Source organism: Glossina fuscipes, unplaced genomic scaffold, assembly GCF_014805625.2.
Source record: "Glossina fuscipes isolate IAEA_lab_2018 unplaced genomic scaffold, Yale_Gfus_2 2, whole genome shotgun sequence".
Classification (NCBI taxonomy): domain Eukaryota; kingdom Metazoa; phylum Arthropoda; class Insecta; order Diptera; family Glossinidae; genus Glossina; species Glossina fuscipes.
Genome location: NW_023998416.1, coordinates 23,245,926 through 23,269,428, shown reverse-complemented (window position 1 = coordinate 23,269,428; position 23,503 = coordinate 23,245,926). Strand labels below are relative to the sequence as shown.

Sequence of the window (23,503 nt, the reverse complement as noted above, 5' to 3'; positions counted from 1 at the left end):
TGCGTGTGCTTCAAATTTTCAAAAGTACCGTCGTCATCTATGTTTGGTATGTCCGTGAGTGTGTGTGTATAGTACAAAAGTGCTATTGATGTCTTTATATTATTGTATTCTATTATTGTTTTTGTTGGGATTAAAGATAATTTTCCTTCGTTTCATCAAAGTACGATCATTTTTACAATTAAAGTTTTTTCATTTTCCCTTCCGTTTTTTATTTATTTATTTATTTATTTTTTTATTTTTTTTTTTTGCATCGAACATTCTGTTTTTCACTGACTTTTTCTCTTTCACATCAGTACATCATTTAAATCTTTTATAAGTGTGTAATTTCATAAAATCTAATTCAAGTTTATATTTTTCTTTTTAGAATTCTTACTACCACAACATCTTATTTCTTTTTTAACATTCATTCATATTTATTTATTGATTTAACTTTGAATTATCTCATTATTTATTTATTACGTTTAATTTTGAGTTAGTAGTGCAGTTGTATGTTTTTTCAAATTGAATTATTTAATTAGAGCTGTGGGCTTTTTTCGTTCTTATTAATAAGCTTCGCTTTGCTTAGCTTTTTGTCAATTTTTATTTTCTTATCTCAGTATGGTTGTCTTAAACGGTAGCAATTACAATCAATAGATGAGCCAATTCGGCCACCCGATTCTTTAGATCGGGAGCTGCTCTCTCCAAGTTCTCATTGGCAAAATCACAGGATGGAAAGATATGTACAACATATGCCGCTTGTTCACTGCCTGGCATCGGTATGTTAACAATACCGGCTGCCATTTTCTGCTGCAAATATGTTATAAAACCCGTTTGTAAATTCCGAGATTGCTGCAAGACGTCGGCATGATCGCGACCACATGGTAAGGCCAATAGCATACAATGTTCGTTTTCAAACTGAAATACAACAAAATAAATAAAAAAAAAAAAGAAAGGAATTATATACCCATATGTAAATACTCATGAGTTTATGTACGATATTTGATCATAAAATCTATTTTAGCTATATTTATGCTATATAATGCAAAGCATTTGGGTAATGCTTGATATGGAATTTCTCGCATTGAAGTGAATCTGTGATAGACAAGTAAGTAGCGCGAAAGACCGACGTGTTGTTGTAGGGTATCTATCAAGTAAAAACACACTTGCCCTTGTGGACACAATGAACAATTAAAAAATTATAGTAGGCCACGGCCCAAGATGCCGCTTCGCTTTATACAGGTATTCACCTAGCAATTTCAAAATAAGAGACTATATGATAAGCGGCCGGAAAAGTTGCCCGATCTGAACCATATTTAATAGTGTACGTCCTTGAGACAAAATATGCTGATATAATAAATTTCATCAAAGTATCTCAAAAATAGCAATCCGTGGACTGAAAGAAGGTTAACAAAACAAGAAATGATGGATCTATCCCTCAAGTCCTTCTGATTATTGTGTACATCCGCACAAACTTGATATGCCTTTGTAGCATAGTTGGTATAAGGTATAAAAATAAATTATATCTTTAATTAGAGTGCTGCTCTCATTAAAGCCTACATCACTTGTGGTAAGAGGCTGTAAGTTAATCATTGCAATTCCGTAATAGGGACCACAAAGATCTGTTTCTGGGACTCCACTATATACCGAGGCTTTCATAAGAAACAAGCCCTCATATGGCGACAGTGCTGTTTGTAGTCTATTACGAGGTGCGCAGCCGAGAAATAATGAAATCTTTGATAAGTAACGGTCAGCCTTACCCGAATGTAATATTCTTATTTGTCAAGTTATTATATTGTTGAAAGACTTTTCATCTTCCATGGCTGCTCATTTGTACACATGTATTAACTAATATTTATTAATTACCCTTAAATGAGATCAATACCACTTCATTTGCATGTTCGAGCTCTCTTAACTCTTAATATACGATGAAATGGCTTCAGATTTCTTGGCCGGTTTATTACTACAGGTTTTTTTTCGCATGTTGCACGTTTCTGACGTTAATGAAACTTACCTGCATTTTCCTGGCCACACCTTCGAGCTGAGTTTGCTCCAGGCGCATACGCTGCGCTATACGTAATGGTGGCGTGCTACCGTCACTATTGCATGGCAACGAGGCTCTTGCCACGTGCGGATTACCGAATACAAAGTGCATTTGCACAGCAGCTTGATCGGTTTTGAGTGCTAACAGACCCTGCCACATAACTGGATAACGTTGCAGCAATGTCAATAAAGAATCTGCCTGAGGGGTCGGTTGCGGTGGTTGACTGTGAGGAGGCATTTGTGCGGTTGGTGGAGGCGGAGTATTTGCGCGTAAATGAGAGTCACCTTGAATAAAAAAAAAATGCACACTTTATTTAAAAGTTATAATTAAAAAAAATAAAAGGAAAAAAAAAAACTAAATTAAACTAAACAGATCTCCGATCCCAAACAGACGAAGGCTATATTCTTTGGTAATTGCGGATAGTTCTACTGATCTCGCATTGGAAAAGAAATTCTAAAGTGTATGGTAATGGGAAATTTTAGATCAATTGCATCGCGTTAAATAATTTTTTCAGCGGACTTATGAATAAACACATGCCGCCTGTCTACGCAAGTAAATGATTCGAGCTAGACTATCGGATGGATATATGTGAGAATTGCCACGTAAAGTAATCGTTCAAACTATCTGACAATGTCTACTTAAAAATGATGCGACCTATACCATCGGATGGGTATTGAATATATATGTGAGGAACGCCAAGCAAAAAAATCAGCTTTACATTTTTAGCTCCAACAAATTTGATAATGTCAGACAGCTTTTCGGTATTTTCAATATTTACAATCACTTTACACTTTTGTGTCGTCTGAAACACTTAGCTTCTTGCGTGACTTTTCCTTTTAATTTAACACTGATCTACTTAAACTATTGCTTTACTTTTTATTTGTTTTCTGTTTTTTGCTTATTGCACTAATGCTTTAAAACGGAGCTTGCTATCAATATTCGAGAAATAGCTCCACTCGACAATGCATAATTGAACACCATTACATCACACAGGACATTGGCCACGTCCATTCATCAATGTCGAACCAATAATAAAATCAACTATGTATGTGCAAATTTTAAAATTAAAAATTTTTCTTTTAGAAACTCGCAAGGCCATATTGGACTCAAAATATAATGATGTTCAAAAGTAAATGTGTGCCTTTGTTGAGTCTGCGGTATCTATTCGGAGTGTTATGTAAATGATATGGCGAAGACAGTTTTTTTTCTTTGATCGGTAAAAGAAAACGTTTACTTACCTACTCTGGCCAAAATTTGTTCTTTTTCCCTTTGAAGTTGGTGTTCCCGCTCACGTTCACATTCGCGTTCTCGTTCTCTTTCAATTCTCAAAGAGCCGGAAACGCCAGATGTATTATTGGATGTTTGCATCGGAGCTGGTGGTGGCTGCACCGATGCTATAAATGGACTGCTACCGCTAGCAGACGGGTGTGGCACTACCACTGTAGGCGGTAAAGCAGCAGCCGATCTATGCGCTGGTGGTGGTTCTCGGGTTAATTGCCTAGATGTTTCATAATAACCAGTCGGCGCGTTAGCGTTTGTGTTGTAATGAGCGTGACCTGCTATACGAGTATTATGTACATAGACTTGAGCCACTTGAGGAGAGTCTAACATGGGCAAATATATGATATATAATTAAATTTTATGATCTGGATTATTATATCAAAAGCGTACCTGTAGCTCGGTCTTGTGGACTTTGTAGGCTGTGGGGAACGGCTATTGTACGAGGCACACTGCCAGGTCGTCGTAACTCCAAAGGCGGGCTGTTATCCATCAAATTTTCCTCATATTCACGTAAACCGGTTGTTGAGTTCAATGGATCCTGTTGAGCTGAACGTAGCATTTGCTGATAAATCATGTAGTGTTCTCTAGTAGGAACACCACGTATTGCACCGCTACCGGGATAGTTGGCATCACTCTACAATATAAAAAAGTGGATAAAAAATTATTAATTTGCATGGACTTTCATTGTACTAGATCACGATGTTAAATTGTAAACATGACAAAAAGGAGATTAAAGTTTATAATCCTTGCCGAACGTATTACCGTTGCATGTGGAATAGCGGTTTGTTGATGGGCCGGCGGGGGGCTATGTGTGCTGCGTACACCTCCTTTCGAAGTGTTACTGTAATTTCCAATTTCATGCTGCGTCCATAAAATTAAGTAACCAAATATTATATACAATTCAAGCGGTAAATTCGATTTTAAATCTTTTCGGGGATTTCCTTTTATTTTTCAGTTTAATTTTAATCTAACATAAGAAATAATCAGATTTTACTTTTGCACTTACCGTGTTTGCATCAAAATGAGACGGAACTTGCATACCGGACGATAATAAGAGAGAGCCAACGCGGCTTTGACCTTGAGGACTGATGGCAGGCGCAGCTGTACGTATACTAGCAATGCCTATAAATTTCATATAGTTTACGAAGAGAGTTTTAAATCCATATTCGTTTACAGAAGTACTTGAAAACTTACTTGCAGCAGAGTTTGAAGGTGTCGGCACTTGTTGTTGTTGTTGTTGCTTAGTTCCAACTGACGCCGATGAAGCATTTGTTAGCACATGTGGTCCACTTTGAGAAGGTAGATTATGTGTAAGCGGATTAGTTGTCGGTAGCGATTTAGGTAAATGTTGAGATTGCAACGGTGGTGATGGTGTGTGATGATGATGTTGGACCTGCTGCAAATGTGGATTGGCCACCACTGTTGAACCTGTAGGTGACTGGGTGGGTACGGCCGTTTTTGCTTGTATAATCATAGCCGGATGATTGGGTAAACCTAATATTCCCGGTGCTATAGTTAGCGAAGTGGAAGGAGGTTTTTGTTGAGAAGTCGTTTGTTGATGTAAAGTCGAAGCAGCTTGTGATTTCTGTAATTGCTGTACATGCTGACCAGACGTCGATCCTTGTATGTAGGTGTTATATTGTGTATTAGCTTGTTGTTGTTGTTGTAAGATCTGTGGCGTTGATTGCTTGCATTGCGTTGACGCTGATGCCTTGGAACTAACAACATGCAACACTTGCGAATGATGAATTTCTTGATTTTGCTTTATGACGATTGCTTGCTGTTGCTGTTGCAAATGGCGCTGCGGCTGACATTGCGACTGCTGTCCTGATTGATGTGGTAATGACTGCAAACGTGGGGAATTTACGGAAGACACATTTGTCCCATGTGGTGAATGCGTTGTCGGTGGCGGTATATTAACTAACAACTGTTTTGACACTGATTGTTGCTGCTGTATGGGTTGACGTGTTACAATGCTTGCTTGAATTACGTGCTGAGATTGGGCGGATGACCCATTAGGTTTTGGCAAACTATGATTTTGGTTTACAATAATTTGTTGCTGTTGCTGATGCTGTTGTTGCAACTTCTGACTATTGAGTACGTGAGCTTTCAAGCTTGTAGGGGGCTTTACATTCGTCTGTTGAGCATGCATAACAACGGGATTTTGTTGCTGTACCACAAGTGGCTGTTTGGTGGCTGGACCAGTGCTAGTTTGAGTAGAAATTTGCCCCTGTTGGGAATTATGTTGCTGAAGATGTATCGAATGATTTGATTGCGATGTAACTTGAATTTGTTGCTGCATGACGATAGGAGGAGAAGCGGAAGTTTTAACAACAACGCTTACTGATTTATTAAGCATTGCCGTTGCAACAGAAGTAGCGGCTGCTGCAGCAGCTGCTGCGGTCTCGGCTTGAACAGGCTTCGTTAAAGCCGTAACAGGGGTTGCCACAGCACCCTGGATCATAGGTTTCTGGGAAACTTTGCTGTTGTCAATTTGCGTGGTAGGTAATGTCTGATTATTTTCTGCGGCTGCAGCTGCTACAGCTGCTTGCATGATTTTTTTTGGATCCATCGGCCCTCTAGTTTGCGCAATAATCGGCAAAGAAGAGGCGGCAGCAGCCAATGGCAGACTACCCTCCTTGCCCTGTTGCATTTTTACTCCCGAGACAACTCCCGTGACTGAATCGATTAATGGCTTGTTAAGCGAATCAGCGGCTCCGCCCGTTGTTTTTTGCGAAGCAGGCGCTGCTGTATTATGCATGGGCACACCCCCAGCTGGCAAAGCTGAGTGTAAATTTGGCATGGTATTAGTGGAAGTAACTGCTGCGGCTGTTACTGCAGCATTATATGACTCAATTTCAGCTGCGGCCAATGCCTTTTTCTTAGGATGTTGCGGAAGCGGGGTCGTTGCCTGTACTGGTGATGCTGTCGTGTGTATTTGTGCTTTTTCTGGCGTCGATGGTGCAGATTTTTCTAAAATTTTTGGTAAAACTGTTGCTGGTGGTGTTGTTGTTGCAGTTCCATCCTCGCTTTCGCTTGCCTCTATCGCTGTTCCGCTATTTTGTGTAGAACTTTGTTCTGCTTCACCGTCATTAGCCTTACGTTCTTTCGATTTCCTTGGTCTACCAATTGGATTTGCTGGCGTAGGAACCTCCGCGGTAGTGACTTTTTTAGGCTGCGTAGCATTGCGCCCTGATCTGCGAGGAGGCGTTTGAGCCCCCTTCGGCAAAGCGTTTATAGCGCATGTTGCTTGTCCACTTCCAGATAATGCCATATTTGTCGCATTATTACGTACTACATCTTCAATGATGTCATCAATCGTGCTACGGTCTTTTTCTAGCAGTCGTCGTGATTTACGAGTATTCGCAAAAGTGGTTTCTGTTGACAGTGGATCTTGTTGGATTGTATGATTTGTTGCCGAATTAGCCGATTGCACTTTAGGTGATGTATCTTGATTTTGGCCATCGGTACTTTTGGCAGTAGCGGGAGTTATATCCACGGTTGGCATTTCATCACTTGCTGGTTTTTCCGTCGCTTTAACAAGTTGTGTCGGTTGTGCAGGACTTTTGATGGTCAATATTAATCGGGGACGACTGTCAGTAGTCGTTGTTGTAGATGATGTTAAATTAGTTGTGGAAGTACTAAGTTTGTTTTCTTCCCCGGAATCATCATGAAATTCGTAAACATCTTGTTGTTCTGAAAGTGACGCCAAAGCAGCAGCAGCGGCTTGGTTTCGAGCCTTCTTTTCAGCCGCCGTTAAAACGGGCATTGGAGTTTGTTGAGCTGTGGTAGTAACCACGTTTGGCACCGCTGTTGTTTGTACTGAGTGTTGCTGATTTGCTTGCGATGAAGACTGTTGCTGCAACATTAGATTCCTTGGTGGTCGCCCCTTTCGTCCTCGCGTTATTGGGGCATTAACTACTGGTTTACGTAACCTAGTCTGAATACCAGATATTTCGACGGTTGAGCTCATAGCAACGTCTGCCTGCTGAGATCCTCCGTCGACATTGACTGCTGATCCGGAAGCTGAAGAATGAGTACCAACTTTTTTACTTCCTCTTGATTGACGACCTCGTTTAGATGCTGTACCTCGCACACCAGATTTACTACCTCCGCTCATCTGCACCTGTTCGAATGCAGGCATTTGTTGCGTCTCAGTTTCATCTTCCGTATCGTTATCCGCACTCAGGTTATGTGCAGTGGCAAAGGGTGACGCTGGTGCCTGCACTTCAATATTAATTGTAGGATCTGACTGGTCTCCTATATGCGCATTTTGTGATTCAGATCTGCTTGCCGATGGCGAAGTCTTTGACTTTTCCTCATTATCAATTGGTTGTTTTACCGTTTGTTTGTCATCTTCTTTGTTTGTTGAAATCTGTGGAATAGTGACGCATTCAACCTTCTTTATAACCGTGCTTGTGACATTTGTTTCAACATTGACTTCCTTGGCCGACCAATAATCACTGTCTTCTTTTGAATCTTGCTCGACTTCGTCTTGTATAATGGGTGACATTTTAACTACATTTTCTTCTGTTAATGGTGCTGTTCGAGCAGAATCAGTGAGATTTGTTGCAACTGAATTTGGTCCTTTTGTGACTGGAGCAATGACGGTTGTAGGAGTTGAAGTACATATAACAGAGACCCCTTCCGAAGATTTGTTGATAGTTGAAGTCAAGGGAGATGGGCTTTCAGAATTCTCTTTAGACGGAGGTGCAGATTTCTCAAAGGAAGTCTGTGGAGCCCGATTTGTCGTCGATGGAATGGCTTTCGAAGAATCAACAGTACTTTGTTCTGATTCAGACTGCTTTGGCAAAGAAAGCGAGTGTTGAGGGCTGGAAGCTTGCTGTAATTTAGACTGAACAATTTGAAATTGACGATCTTGCTGCTGTGACGTCTGCTGTTGTTGCGACAGATGCTGCTGTTGCTTTTGTGCCACAGGCGATTGTGGTTGAGGTTGTTGTGGCTGTGGTGAGTGCTGTTGAGAAGACACACCGACAATATGTTGTTGTACTACAAATCTTTGCGGTGTTTGAGCGCTGTGAATAACGTTTGATTGAAGTTGCTGGCTTTGCGTTTGCTGCGCTTGTTGCGGAGATCCTGCTGATCGTTGTTGCTGTTGAACTGTGCTCTGCGAATGAGATTGCGACGGGGATATTAAAGTTTGTTGTTGCTGTTGCAACTTTTGTTGATGCTGGTGTATCATTTGCTGTTGTTGTATTTGGAGCATATGTTGTTGCATCTGGTGTCGATGAGGTGAATGTTGCTGTATTTGACTCCTTTGCGCCTGCGTGTATTGCATATGTTGTTGCTTTTGCGGCGACTGACTTTGCATCACTTGGGTGGAATGAGGCGTAGATTGTGATTGTTGGCTTGATATACAAGTTTTTGAGGTTTGTTGCATAACTTGTTGGTGAGATTTTTGTGAGTTTCCACCGGTCGCTGTTGATGTAGATGAATATATGGGTTTGCAGGGTTTTTGACTAATTGTTGAAGAAGGAGGTAAAACATTGCATGTATTAGTGATTACATTTTGCGCAGAATGCTGCGCCTGCTGAGGTGTAATCGTCACGACCTTACTTATTATTGTTGAATGAGTAGGAACGGCCGGCAGCTTTTGCGCTGAAACAGGCAGCATATGCTGCCCAGCTAACACATTATGCTGCTCAATTCCCAATTTCGAAGAATGGTATAGCGAATTAGGTTGGTCTTGCTGCTGCATCGATCTTACATTTAGGACACTTCCTCCTACGGAGGAAGCGGAACTATTTTTTATTTTCGTTAACTGTTCTTGATCTGACGCTTTCGGAGATAATTGTTGATGATGCAATTGAATGGACTGCTTCTGTAGACCAGCAACTGGTGATGGTTGCCGTTGCGACTGGCCCATACTCGGGCTGGTTACAGGACTGTTATTTTGAGTACAAACAGTAGCAGGTGGTGACATTACGGCTGATTGCATAGGTCGTTGTATAACAATATTTTGCTGCTGTATTACCGGAGGTGGAGTTGACGTGTGAGGGCTAGGTTGCCTCGGGATTGGGGTATTGCCCCTCGAGGTTTGTCGTGGGCTATTAGGTGATTGGGTTCGGGTATTCATTATGTATGCATTTCCAACTGGCGATTGCGGCGGCATATTAGTTCCACTAGTTTGAGGCGAATGTGGAAGCGAAGACGAAGCTAAAGCGGTATCGTTGTGATGGGAATTTATTGTGCCCCTAGGTGATACAACCATTTGTGGTACCGCAAAATGTGCAGAATCCGGTATGGAAATAGTTGGAGGTTGCATTACATAAGACGATTCCTGTGATGAAGACATAGATTTAAATGAAATAGCCTGCGTTTGTTTAGGTGTCGAAGAGGCCGTTACAGCTGGTGAGAATGTAAACGCTGTTTTCATAGGTGTTGAAGAAATATAAGATACGCTGCTGGAACGCGCACTACTTGCAACCGCTGAAACGGCCGTCGTGCTAACCGTGCTTGCAACTAAAGAAACGTCTGTCGATGACACAATAGCCTGTGCGGTTTGATGAGCTGATGGCTTTTCTACATTACTCATGTTGGAGTATTCCATCTTCTTGTCTACTGTTTGACTGGTACTTTCTGCGGGTAAGGTTTGAGTTGGAAGTTCTATCTTTGTGATAACTGAAGATTGTGAAGTTTGCACAGTGACTGTTGCGACAGAAGTTAGAGATGGTATCGACTCGCTTACAGGCACTGGAACATCTTGTTTGTCAGATGTTATAGAACTAGTATTTGAATGGGCAGTTTCATCGATTTTAAGACAATGACTGCCGCTGCTATCTACTTCTTCACCGTTTTCTTCGGCATCGGTGTCTATTTGCAAATCACGCACTGATAGCGGAGTGTCAACTTTAATCTCTATTTCTTCTTGACGTAAACTTTGCACAGCCTTGCAAATCTCCTCCGAATCCTCTTCGATACTTGCTAAAGGAGCAGAGCTAGCTACTTCATTTTCAATAGTTTTAGCCGCAAGTGCAGCCTCTTCGTCTGGCCCTTCAGACTCTCCTGCTATTGTACTTTCTGGGACAGCGACGGCAGTATGTAATGAGTCCAAACCATCATCATCATCATTAAGTGAATAGTCAGCTGACGAATTTCCGAAACTTTCACCTAGTAGAGCAGAAACAGCACTTTCCGTTTCCTCTTGGGATATTGTAACACGTGACTTTGATTCCTCAAGTTTTTCCATCTGCTTTGATGCATCCGGAGGAGATTCGATGGGTATTTTAGGCTCATCGGCGGAAGGATCCAATAAAGTCGTATTGAACTCTGCTGATATTGACTGCACAGCAGACTCACTTATGCGTTCATCAATTTCTCCATCAAAGCCAGGAATGAAGATTTCAGGTTTTTTCTTCGAACATGTAGTTGAAAGAAGACTTGGTGAAGACTTTGAATTTATACTTCCAACTGATTCATTCAGTTCATCAAATTTAGTGGAAGAACCGTTTGAAGATGGTGAGGGAGTTGTGTTTGCATGCACACTATTTGTTAAAGAAGAGGTAGGTGTGCTCGTACCTAATTTCTTTTGATTAGAATCAACATTTATTCTAGTAGCATTACCAGTAGTTGGAGTTTTAGGCAATGGACTAATCATTTGTTTATCTCTGATATGTGGCGATAATGACAATGTTTCTTTGGATAATTTTTGTGGTGTTGTACAAAGTGCATTAGATCCGCCAGTATTATTTATGATAGATTTAGCTCCAAGAGTTGATATTGCATCTTCATCGTCCTCGCCAACTAAGCAGGGTAAACTAGGTGATGGTTTACACAATGGTGAGCTGCTTGCCGTCTGACTTTCTACATTGATCTGCGAATGTTCACTGGCAGCTTGGATATCTACACTAAGTTTGTTTATCACATTTGACGCTTTGGCAATATTTGCGGAATAAGCTTGTTGAGAATTATTAGATGATGAAGACTCCCTCCTTTGATGATGATGTGACTGCTTTTCTTCTTTCGATCGCTTCTTTTTTTTCTTTTTCTCCTTTGTTTTTGCACTTTGATTAAAATGTTCTTTATCAGCATCTCTCCTTTCCTGCCGTGAGGAAGTTTCTAATTCAATTGAATTCTCATCACCATCAGAAAATCGAAAAACATCGGTCATATCACTACGATATGTTGTTGCAGTGGAAGGAGTGGCATCTTCGGCAGCCTTGTTATCGGAATCTTCCATAAGCTGAGCTTCTAGAGCTCTACCAGCGGCATCTAAGTCCACACTATTCTCATCCTCTACGTTTTTAGATGGCAATGCAGATGCGAAATTATGGTGAAGTTCAGAGCCGCGTGACTTTTCGCGGTCTTTCCGCTTTCTTTCTCGTCTTTCTTTACGATGTTGCCGTTCTAACATTCTCTCTAAATGTGGTGTACTGCTTGCGGAAATGCTACATAATTTTTGCTTATTCTCTTCATTTTCTTCAACTGTATGAGACTTAGGAGTTAATGGCTCTTGTTTATAGGGGTTCAATGCTGCTGATACTATCGGTCCTGGAGTATTGGTTGTAGAAGACGTCCGCGCCGGTAAGCAATTTAAGTCGCGTGGGCCAATATCGCTGTCGGTAAATTGCGATTCTACATCTTCATCGTCATCATCTGATATAGGACCAAAAATATCTTCCATTTTTTCACCACCGGATTTCTTATGTTGAAAAGGAAAACAGGCGTCTGGTGCCGCCATAGTCATTTGTATATTAGTCATTTGTGTATTTTGTTGAACTGTGTCAGTATTCTTTGATCTTTTCGATTTCTTTAAACGATGTTTTTCTTTTTCATAAGCTATTTTGTCGGCGTCTATCGCCGCATTGGCGTCCGCATTGAGATGTCGTAATTTTTCTCGTCTTTTTTCTTTGCGATCCTTGTGTCGTTTCTTCTCGGAAAATGTTGATATATCCGAAGTGGTGTGAGCAATCAAGGTTCCTCCACGTTTGAGTTCATCGAATGCGTCATAGCAGGGAGATGCCAAAATTTTCAAGTTTTTCGTATCAGCTTGCAATGAGAGAAGTGGACTTGCAATGATGTTTGAGTTTGGAGATCCTTTGACATCCGTATCAGCAATTATAGCATCTTTCACAAAGTTATCATGAGTCGGCGTTTTCTGACGTTTCTTACTTTTCTTATGCTTTTTAACTTTGATTATTTCGGGAGAACATAAGACAGATGACTTATGAAACTTTATATCTGGTTGCAATTTATCGTAATTGTCAGCGAAAAGCTCCTTGAACTCCTTTTTGATCTCATGTTCCTTGGGGTTTATTTCAGCTTTAATGCCTGCGAAAGAAGGATTTGTGTCACCAGAGGAATATAATAAGGTTTTTCTTTCGTATTTAATATCATGAAACTCACCCATTGAACAAAGAGTTTCTGAATTCTTAATTTCCTTTTTGAGTTGCTTTTGACAGTGTTTAGTTAGTGGACTGCTGCTAACTTCGTCTGCTGAGGTGTCAAAAGGTTCTTGTTTAAACTTGGTATCTATAGCAGATTGGGATTGGGATTCAGAGTCAGAGGCAATACGCGATGTGTGATGGCCTAAGCGTTTGTTGGTATTAAAGTTAGGATTGAAATTACGCCGTATAAGTTCATCTTCAGAACTTTCATCGCCATCGTATAAACGCCTTATATTGTCCTGAAGTTTAAGGTGGCGTTGTTCCTCCGAGTCATTATCAGAAGCCGAATATAGTCGATTGGGATGGACTGAAGGTGCTGGTAATGGCCCTTGCGATTCCAATCGTCGTTCTCGTTCACTTAATTTAGTTTGTTCTTGGTCTCGATCATCGTCTGTAGAGGACAAACCACCACTAATAACACGGGGCGACTTATAAACTCCTCCCCCTCGGCTAAGGTGCCTATTTTGAGACTCCGTTCCATCTAAATCCGAATCAGTATCTCCGTCGTAGCTAGCTGACCGCTTTTTTTCCTCTCGTTTAGCACGAGACTGCTTTAGTTGACTAAATTTAGCTTTAATTTTTTTCTCCTCTTCTTGTTTTTGCATATTTTTACAAGAACGAGCCTTTACTTTATCATACATTGAAACATAAGGCCCTTCATCGGGTATATCAAATATAGAGGTCTTTTTGGTTGCAGCATCCGAATCATCGTCATCATTCTCATCAACTTGGTCGCCGCCAACATCGTCGGAATCTTCAGCAGAACTCAGTAACATTCTGCGAGCTATATGATGATTTTTACCGTGATTACTTTGTCTATTGGAAGGTGTTTGTGGTTGCTGTCCTCCAACTGGGCCATCATCAGAACAACGAGACGCCTTTCTCTCCGCACTACGTAACAAGCTGTCGTGCTTGCATTTTGTATTCATTTCGATGTAAGTAGTATTATGGGCTGAAGTTCGCCTTTGTAGATTGCTTGCATTCGCAGTTATCATTTCCTCTTCCGTCGCATTGCAACATCCAAGTGATATTGTTGAAGTAAGCAATTCAGTAGTGAGTGATATTGAATGCCTTTTCTTTTCTCGATGATGTTCGCGTTCGCGTTTGTTACCTTTATGACGACTATGATGGCCGCTAACTCCGTTTCCACTACCATGCTCTTTATGTTTACGTATATTTGAAGGAGTTTTTATTGTAGGCGGTGTCTCAGGTTGTGCTGGTCCTTCTTCGTCAGAGGATTGCAGACTTGATGGTTTAATTTTCAACGTTGATGTTTCCTGCTCTAAGTGATTGTCAGCCTCTGTTCTATTTATGCAATTTGTCGGTGGTATTTCAGATTCATGTTCGGATGCAACAATAATCGAATCACCTGAATGTTGTGTCAGTAGTGAAGCTTGCAGCTGTTTCTCTTTTTGTTGTTTATTTCGATGGTATTTCGATGAGGTAGAGTTAAGTTCTTTTTCATTAGCGTGAGCGCCCTTGTGACTGGATGACGAAGATTGGCGTTGATGTTTAGCCACTTTTTCCTTTGTATTTTGTTCTTTAAAATCATGACGTTCATTGACTTTGCTATTGATAGAATTTGGATTATTAGTGTGCGGCTGAGCTGTTCCTGAGACTTGATTTTCAATACGTATGCGTTTGTTATAATCATCGCCATGGCTGTTGTTTATATTAACGCCGCAGATGCTTGCATTACTATCTTGAGAGCTCAGCCTTCGCTTCGGATTACGAATTGGGGATGCATTTCTTGACACCTTCCGTGACCTGTGTTTACCGCTTTTTGTGATTACATTATCGGACGTATGGTTTATCGAACCGCAAAGAGGATCCGCTGCAGAGTTTTCTTTATTTTGTTGTTCAATTTCGTCGTGACGAAACAAGTTCTGAGTACTTTGGTTTAACGTTCCTACGTCACTAGTGACCTCCGTTTGAAGCTGGAAACCACTTACTTTTTTACGATGGTGATCCTTCGACTTACCTTCGGTATGATCTTCCTGAAGTTTGCGTTCATCACGTATTTTGCGTTCTTTCTCACGTTGTAATTGCTCTTCTCGTTCACGTTCTTCGCGTTTTCGCCGTTCATTTTCTTCCCTTTCTTTTCTTTCACGTGATTCTTGCTCAATTTCCTTTTGTTTACGTTCTTTTCCTTCCTGCTCAATGCGTTCTTTTTCAAGTCGTTCTCTTTGTAGACGCTCTCTGTGAAGGCGTTCATTTTCTAGGCGTTCTTTTTCGATACGATCTTTTTCTTCGCGTTCATCACGCACTCTATTCTCCCGACTTTTTTCCTCGCGTTCTTGCTGTTTTCTTTGTTCTTTATCACGTTTCTCTTGACGTTCCTTTTGGAGTTTGTCATTTTTATCACGATCTTGTTTAATTTTTTCAAAACTTTTATCCAAATCTTTATCGTCACCATCACTGGACTCTGCAGCAGATGCCGCAATTTGTGACAGGGATGCATTTGAGCTTTTGCGTTTCTCCGCATTACGTTCACTTTTCATTGATTTTTTATCATCACTACTTCGATGATTGTGTTTATGGGATTTATCTCGTTTCACTGTCGAAGCTAAACTCGAAGAAATGGAGGAACTTGAGGATTTTATATCTTTGGAAGATACATTGTCTTCCGTACTCAGTTTATTGTTGGAGATGTTAGATGTTGCGTTTAAGGAACTAATACCGCTGGTGTACTGTGCATTATTTAGAGGAGGTGTCGAAGGGGTCGTGACTTTAATGGTACCCACATTTGTACTGCCAGGAACTGATACTGATTTGGTAAGGACACGTGATTCGGGTCCAGTAGACGTTGTCGGCACACTTAAGCTCTTTGAGACAGCGCTCGTCTTTGGTTTTGATAACGCGACAATTTCCGTCGATGATGAAGAAGGTGGTACTTGCGGTTGGATATCTACAGGAGCTGCAGTGCTTGGCAAAGGTGGATGTGATGGAAAGGGATATTGTAAACCTTTTGAAGAGGCACCAGAATTTAAGGATGTTAACGAGTTTGCGGTAGGTGGATGTGAGATAACCCCACTTAAGCTAGTATAGGATGTAACTTTTGTTATAGATGAAAGTAGTTGAACGTTTCCGGTTATAGATGGCGAAGGTGATGGACTATTGTACGGTGACATTGAAGTTTGAGGTGAATTCATAGGAGAAACGCTACTTAAGCGTTGCAATAAACCCCCAGGGGGTTTGGTTACGGTGCTACCAGTTGAATTCGGCACATTGCTTGTGCAACCTACAACAGGCGCTTTTGTGGCTGCTAAGTTTGGTAAGCCTGGCGATGTGCAGATGTTTGAGGTATTTTTTGCTAATTGTGAGATGTCACTTGACGGTTCGTACCAGTGATTTTTCTTTAGTCGCTGTAAATCGTCATCAAATATTGATTTTTTCGCTAATACCGATTTAACAATTTCCGAAGGCTGTAATTCGTTGACATCAATATCAAGAAACTTATGACGACTGGCAGGGACTGAAGGTGCATTCAACTTTATCTCATTGCTACTGGAATGGTGAAGATCTGCCGATAATACAGAACGATTTTGTTGCCATATAGGAGGAGCATGATTAAAATCGTGACGTTTATTAACATTACTTGTTGCACTTCCACCAGACCAACGCTCATACATTTCATCCAAAGTACGAATGCGCTCTTCAAGGGAAGGACTGCCCGTCGATGACTGCCCAGGCACATCCGAGTCACTAGAATTCGAGCTTAGCGAACGTGAACGCAATGGACTAATCATGGCTGACGACGACGATGACGGTGTTGTCCCAGTGTGATGATGTTGTTGACCATGGTGTCCATGATTATGATGTTGGTGATGATGATGTGGCCGCCATTGCGCTGGAAACCTTGTCGGAGGACTCGGTAGATAGGAGCTGGATGATCCAGCCACAACAGATGATGCTGACGTTGCAGTTGAAAAGCTATGACTAAGACTAGAATGTACATTGTTATTGCTAACACCGCCTCCTCCGCTCAACAAACTGTTTGACAGAATATGGGAGCTTCCAGAAGCAGTGCTACTCGCAGCGGAAGCACTTGTAAAACTGCTACTGCCGTGATGATGGTACGTTGTCGATGACGGCAAAAGAGATGACGAACTGTTAGATGTCATACTATTTCGGTATTGCTGAAAGAAGTGAATACCAAATTTTGGTAATGGCAAAACCATAGGTTCCCTTGGTCTATCACGCGGAACTCGTCGCGGTTCGCTTGGTAACACCTCTGGCCGCTCGTCACATAACGGTGTACCTGGTCGGGACCCATCTGCACTTTCACCTCCACTAGCCTCATGAGAATGCTGGGAATGTAACTGATGGCCACGGCCGCGCGATGCATGATGGTGATAATCATCGTTAAGCGACGGCGCCAGACCAGAACCCGAACTGCTTACTAACGTATTCGAGGCAATGACATTTCCACCGCCACTTATAATTCTTCGTCGTTTACATGGTAACGAAGTAGACGATTGATAAGGTGGCGGGTGATGATCACTGTTTGAACTGGTGCTGCTCGTGCTGCCGTGACGTGCTGATAGGCTACCACCTGTCGCCAATATATCAATGGACGGTCGACGACTAAGTTGCTGTTGGTGGTGATGGTGATGTGGCAGCGAATGATGGGAGTGATGATGATGGTGAGTTTGCTGTGGATACTTGCTCAAATTACTGCATTCAGACAGTCTGCGCACTTCGCCTTTGCGATGAATAGAATCATGTAGAATGTAATCACAGTTGGAGTTTTTATGTTGGGGTTGTTCATCCAGCATATGTGGTTGAGACTGAAATCGAAAACACCAAGATTGCAATTTGGTAATTAATATATAACGCAAATACGTAGTGTTAAATACACACCAATCCACAGTTGGAATTAATGGAATGATGATCGATTTTAATACGCTTTCGCGGACTCACTATGTTCTCATCACCACTGGACGGGCACTCTTCAAGCTGTTCCAATAAATGGGAACGCTCTTTTTGAAATATCCGAATATCACCTAAAAAGCAAAAGAGATAGGAGTAGCTAAAATTTTTTTGCATGTGTTTCCAATTGCTTACCTTTTTGTTTACCAGGACTTTTATCACATCGACGACGACTGCTTAAAGATACCTCTATCACCTCATTAGGCTCCTTATTACTATTTACAATTGGGCCTAACCGTGAAAGTAAAGGAGAATCAGAACGTAAACCAATACCGCTATAAGAACCACCTGGGGCGATATGACCGCCTGGTGGCGCATCTTCATCATGTGACGCTCCAGATCCTTGACTGTATTCATCGTAGGAACGAAATCTCCGCGAGTCTAAGTAGTCGTAGTCCATCGTATGACGCGAACTTCGTGAGCCCCTACTTCGTGCTGGTGTGGAATTACCTGATGTTTGGCCCACTACAGAGTTTAAAGGGCCCATAGCAAACGAAGTTGACATTGAATTTGTAACAATTGCCGATGGAAGAGTGGGCGCAGTTCCTCCGCCTGCACTACTACTACTGCTACTCCCTGGTGTGTTACTTGGCGAGCAGCCGTCATTTGAATTTTGATGACGACTAAAAGAAGAGGCACGCGAACGAGATTGTGAATCGTAGCGATTAAACCGTGAACTTGCAGTTTGCTTATCAAGTTTATCATAAAAAGCGTCTTGACACTCGCGAGAGGCAAAGTCCACTTGTAATTTACGACCCCTTAAAGTTGCCCCGCGCATTTCTTTTACCGCTGTTTGGGCATACTGGATTTGCTCGTACAGCACAAGAGCTAGCTGTCGAAGACGATCAATCACTACTTTACTTACTGCGCCATATCGACTAAACTGTGACTGTAGGTGTGATTCAGATATTTTTTCTGCAATACCGTCGATCCATACACAATTGGTGGGCATTGATTTGCCAAAACCCAATTTAATGCGATTATTTCCCAAATGTTCCCCATCCATTTTGCGCATGGCTTTGACTACCGACACAATATCGGAATATTGGCAAAAGGCATAAGCAGAGGTACCTTGCTTTTTGATATCGATTTCAATGATTTCTCCGAAACACTCAAAATGAGAACGAAGCTCACTAGCGGTAATGTCTTTTTCTAAATTACCAATAAACAAGGTGCGTGTCGACTTGGGATGGTATTCATCGAGCTCAGCTTCGTAAGGGCGAAATTCGTTGTCTTCGACATCGTAACCTTGATAAGGTTCTACTTCAATTTTACATCCAAAAAATAGTTTATCATGCGACACTTCCAATGCTTTTTCAACATCTTCTGGTTTTTTGAAACAAACTAAAGCATAACGTTCGGCATTTTGACCAACAACTTTAACCCACGTTACTTTGCCGTGTTTTTTATACTCGTGAAACAGACCATCTTTTAGCGATGTATCAGAGGAGCGGGCAGGTAAATTACGCACACGTATCGCTAAAGGCCGATTATCTTCGGAATGTACGACTGGATTACCGATGGGTGCACCAGAGCTGCTATTATTACTGTTGCCATTACCACCGATACTACATCCACTAGTATTTAAGGCAGACGGTATGGTACTGTTGGGCACAGCGACCGCAGATTGTAGACTTCGTGGACCCACCCGCGATGTACTTAATGAATTGTCCACATCTCGGATAGCAGTGGGGCTTGATGCATGTGAATTCGATGAGGCAGACGATGAAGATGACGAAGAGCTATGCGATGAACTGTAACTGCTCGGTGATCTCGAATGTGAACGGCTCGATGACGTTGTGCTGCGTCCATGTAAATGCGCATGGGCCACCGAACGCGACGTATGATGCGAGGCGGATGATGGATTATTGGAAGAATTTGAGGCGTTCGATAAGGAATTGATGTTATTATTACCGGCATTATTGGTATTGATGTTATTACTTTGTACCTCGTTACTCTCGCTCACTGCGGCTGCAGCCAACGCCGCGGCATTTAGAATCCCGCTGGCATTGCTGGCGGTGGTGTTTGTGTCTGCTACACTACTAATGCTACTGCTTAAATTATTGTTGTTTGTATTACTATTGATTGTACTACTAAAGCTACTGCAACTACTTTTTGTCGCTGTTGTAGCTGACAAAGAAGAGGCTGTCATTGTTGCCGGCCCCGTTATAGTTGTGGGTGATGCTGAACCACTTCGGGGTGCAGATGATAATTTGAGTAGCCTTTGATATTTACTACTATTATTTCCAACGCCTTTATTTGATAAAATGTTTGAAATTTCTATAGCACGGTTGTTGTTTCCACTGTCCAGTGCTAAAGCACTTGTCACGTTTCCGTACACAGAGCTGTGGTTGCGCAACGATATCGCTGTCGCCGTCGCCGAATTGTTGTGGGCAGGTGAATTGCTGTATGATGTTGCTGGATTGCCTGCTGCTGAGACGCCGGCATTGCCACTGCCACCAGGACCGTTTGTATACGTCGCAGTGGCTTCGTACCATGACGCAGGTGGAACGCGGCTATTAGTATTGTTGCTGGTGGCAACACTAACACTCCTAAAAGCAAAATTCATAAACGGAAGACAGTTTAAGCTTTTCTACAAATAGAGGTATTTTACTTACCTGTCACTTAACAAAACTGTTGATGGTGAAGCAGTTCTTGACGATATCGCGTATGGACCATTTCTATATAACCTACAATCCCTTGTTGCTCGGTTTCTGTTGTTGTTGTTATTGTTGCTATCTGAATTGCTGTTAATACTAACGCTATTATTGATGTTACTATTACTACTTGTTTGGTAGTTATTGATTACAGATGTGCTGTGATTAGGACGCCTAATATAGGAATCGGTGTCAGCAACTAAACGTGAACTGCGTTCATAGTAGCCACTATTCCGTTCAGTATAGTTAGATATCGATAATTCGTCTGTAGACCTTCAATGAAAGCAAAATTGTAATAATACAATTATTCATGTGCATCAGTTCGGGAGCATTTATTAAAACACGCAATAATATCCTCTAACTTAGGTCAATACATTTTTGTAGCTATCAGGCTTTACTTAATATTGTTTGAATTTTTTTTCTTTTAATGTAAGCAGGTATGTATGTAGGAAACGTTAAAATATTAATAAAAAATTGACAATCAAATAAATTTAATAATAATAAAATTTTTAGCTGTTTTTACAATAACATCCCTTCTCATATATATAAGAAAAGACAGCAAACAATCGTTGATGTTCCTTGCAAGCAATATTAGAGAACACATTTTTTAAATTATTTTTGCTAGATTTTTGCCAACATATAAATTGATTTATACCCCAATGTGTATATTTTTACGTTTAACATATTAAGACGTTACCTTTGCATTATTTATTGCGAAAAATTTCATTGCCTTTTATGTTTACTCGCGATTAAACTTTGAAGCCGGTATTATTATGTTGTGGGTTGCCATTTTGCAACAATTTTTTGATCACTTGCCATACCGCACATCGTTGTATTTTATTGTAGTATTTTCATTGTTCTTGCAATTGAGAAAAATTTGCAAATCGCAAAGTATATCATGAACTTTTATCAATCAAATCGTTTAGGAAAGTTAGCTGTGATTGCAAATATTTCAAGATATTAATTTCTTTTTTTATTGGCTAAAATGATCCCTAAAATAACCACGAACGGCGTAGAAAAACAATTGTAAGCATGGTAAAATTTCAAATGAATGAAAATGTAATTGAAATTTGTTTTTCGAACATAAGAGTTTTTAAAATAAATCGAGGAATATAAGTTTCATAAACTTCATTCTTTTCGAGCGGACATTTTACAATGCCTTTTAAACGGTATTCCGCAGGGCAGCAGACATAATAAAACATAAAAAAAGGAACCTTTTACTTTTAGGCCTTTGCATTGGGCTACGCCGTTACGTAAAAAATACATTTTTGCAACAATAAGTTGTTAGAAGGATATTACATTGCATAAATATTTGTTGTAAAGGACACGCCTTAGTTTTTTTGTGTTTTCAACAAATCCTCTCGTGGAATCGATTTTACTAAATCTTCAACAACTTCTAATTACTGACTACAACTAATTAGACTCGTCGTTCTGTCTGTCTGAATTATTCGCCTTAGTTTGCAAAACTCGAAGTTCTGATTTTAACTTAAACTAAGGCATAAGCAATGAAGACTTTTAAGATGAGTCCTCCCCACTTATTGGCAGTACGAATTTTTCTTGCACACTTGTTTGACACGATATATTCATTATGATAGGTATATCAAAATCTGTGAATATCGTTTCCATATGCAGAACGCTTTTTGACACCGGATCTATATGTGTAAATAATAAGTGTGCAAAATCGGTTCTTTAGAAACGGTTACACGTTTACAACAAAAATTAATTGGGATTTTTTTTGCTTTTGGCTTTCAGTAACCACAAGAAATTGTTATGTAAATTTATATTTTCACAAATACATATATTTATTTATCTTTTGTATAACCTTCAATTTTCGTCCAATCTCCGAAAGTTTGTATTTTTGTTCAAGTACCTTAAGAGAGGTTTTAGTTGTGCAGTGTTTGTGTTTTTGTTCGTTTCACTCGTAATTGAAAAAACTTTTTATACTTGAAATTAATTTTCACTTACTTTGAAAAATGAATGTATTATATCGTGAGATAAATGAAAAATATAAAGTAAAATTCCTACGCTTCTATATGCATGAAATTAAATAGGGTATATAGGGGGAGAGTTCTTCTAAATGCACTCATATTACTTTATAGTAGTAATAAATGTGAATTATTTTATAGTTGTTTATATAGGCGAAGGTATTCAATTAAAGCTCGAGCTTCTTGAAAGATTTCCGTAAGGTAAGAAAACTTGACATCTAGGAAGGTGGCAAAGGTGGCGTTTGTTGATTTTCCTAATCATCCTTGCTAATATATTTTAAGTAAAACAGTTCTAAGAAGTGCGATTGCATCGCACTAACGTCAAGAGATTTTGGATTCCCGCCCATATTAGGATTGACGTTAATGGGCGGGCGGATGAGATTGCCAAGCGCGGCCTCTATCGGTCTTATATAGGTGGACTGCCCTGCATATATTAGGCGATCACTTAGGTCCGTTAAGCCCCCTATTAATTTTGATCGCTGGAATCATTCCGAGCTATTTGTGCAATCTATCAACCTTCTTTAACTTTTTAATTTAACACCCACAGGCGCGTATGAAGTAGTTATCCGCACCATACTTTGTAAATTTATTTATAATATATACAGAAATTATAAGAACTGTCTAGAACCATCTCCTGCAAAAGATATATTTACATAAAAATGTTTCGAAGCATTGCTAAGGTGCCATTTCAGAAGTGCAACATCAACTCTTGGCCTGATTACTCAATGTATGAGATTCTTGTCAAACTCCATCGTAGTAATTTAAAGTCTTTTCTTTTTTCTATAGTAAAATTATAATTAGCTATTCATGGATGAATCGCCCTAACCTGGCAATGTAAACTGATCAAACCTAGTTTAGATCTTAATATGATTGATGAGTTTACAATTTTTTTATCCCTCGTCAAGTTTATCTCAAATTTGGTAGCAATTCTCAAGTAATATAAAAATTATCTTCCAAATTGATCGAATTTCATCAAATTACTGTTTAATTTAATATAAAAAAATCACTCATTTCAATTTACATAAGTAAGAACACTTCAGTGCAACACGGCCCACAATTGAACACCACTTTGTTTTCACTAGCATTTTTCTTTGGACCGAATCTGTCCTTGTACTACATTTCATGAAAATTTCTCGAAAATTGTAATCTTCAGGTTGAACACAAGAAAACAAGACGGACAGACAGGGAAGATTATCGGTATGAAAAAGATGTAACCATCTC

The 23,503-nt window shown here is 40.3% G+C and overlaps 1 protein-coding gene across 1 annotated transcript in view; it reads right to left on the bottom strand.

The window, feature by feature from the left end:
* Positions 1-551: 551 nt before the first annotated feature.
* The window catches only part of LOC119633708 (protein split ends), a 158,459-nt gene continuing 135,507 nt past the window's right edge, over positions 552-23,503 (bottom strand). Inside the window, exons 3-12 of the mRNA XM_038027400.1 lie at positions 20,259-20,570; positions 17,776-20,192; positions 17,572-17,714; positions 12,668-17,498; positions 4,496-12,592; positions 4,308-4,423; positions 3,692-3,935; positions 3,259-3,624; positions 1,991-2,304; positions 552-894 (exon numbers count right to left, since the gene is read on the bottom strand). Coding sequence (XP_037883328.1) covers positions 607-894; positions 1,991-2,304; positions 3,259-3,624; positions 3,692-3,935; positions 4,308-4,423; positions 4,496-12,592; positions 12,668-17,498; positions 17,572-17,714; positions 17,776-20,192; positions 20,259-20,570 — 17,128 coding nt within the window. The 3' untranslated portion in view covers positions 552-606. The remainder of the gene's footprint in view (positions 895-1,990; positions 2,305-3,258; positions 3,625-3,691; positions 3,936-4,307; positions 4,424-4,495; positions 12,593-12,667; positions 17,499-17,571; positions 17,715-17,775; positions 20,193-20,258; positions 20,571-23,503) is intronic.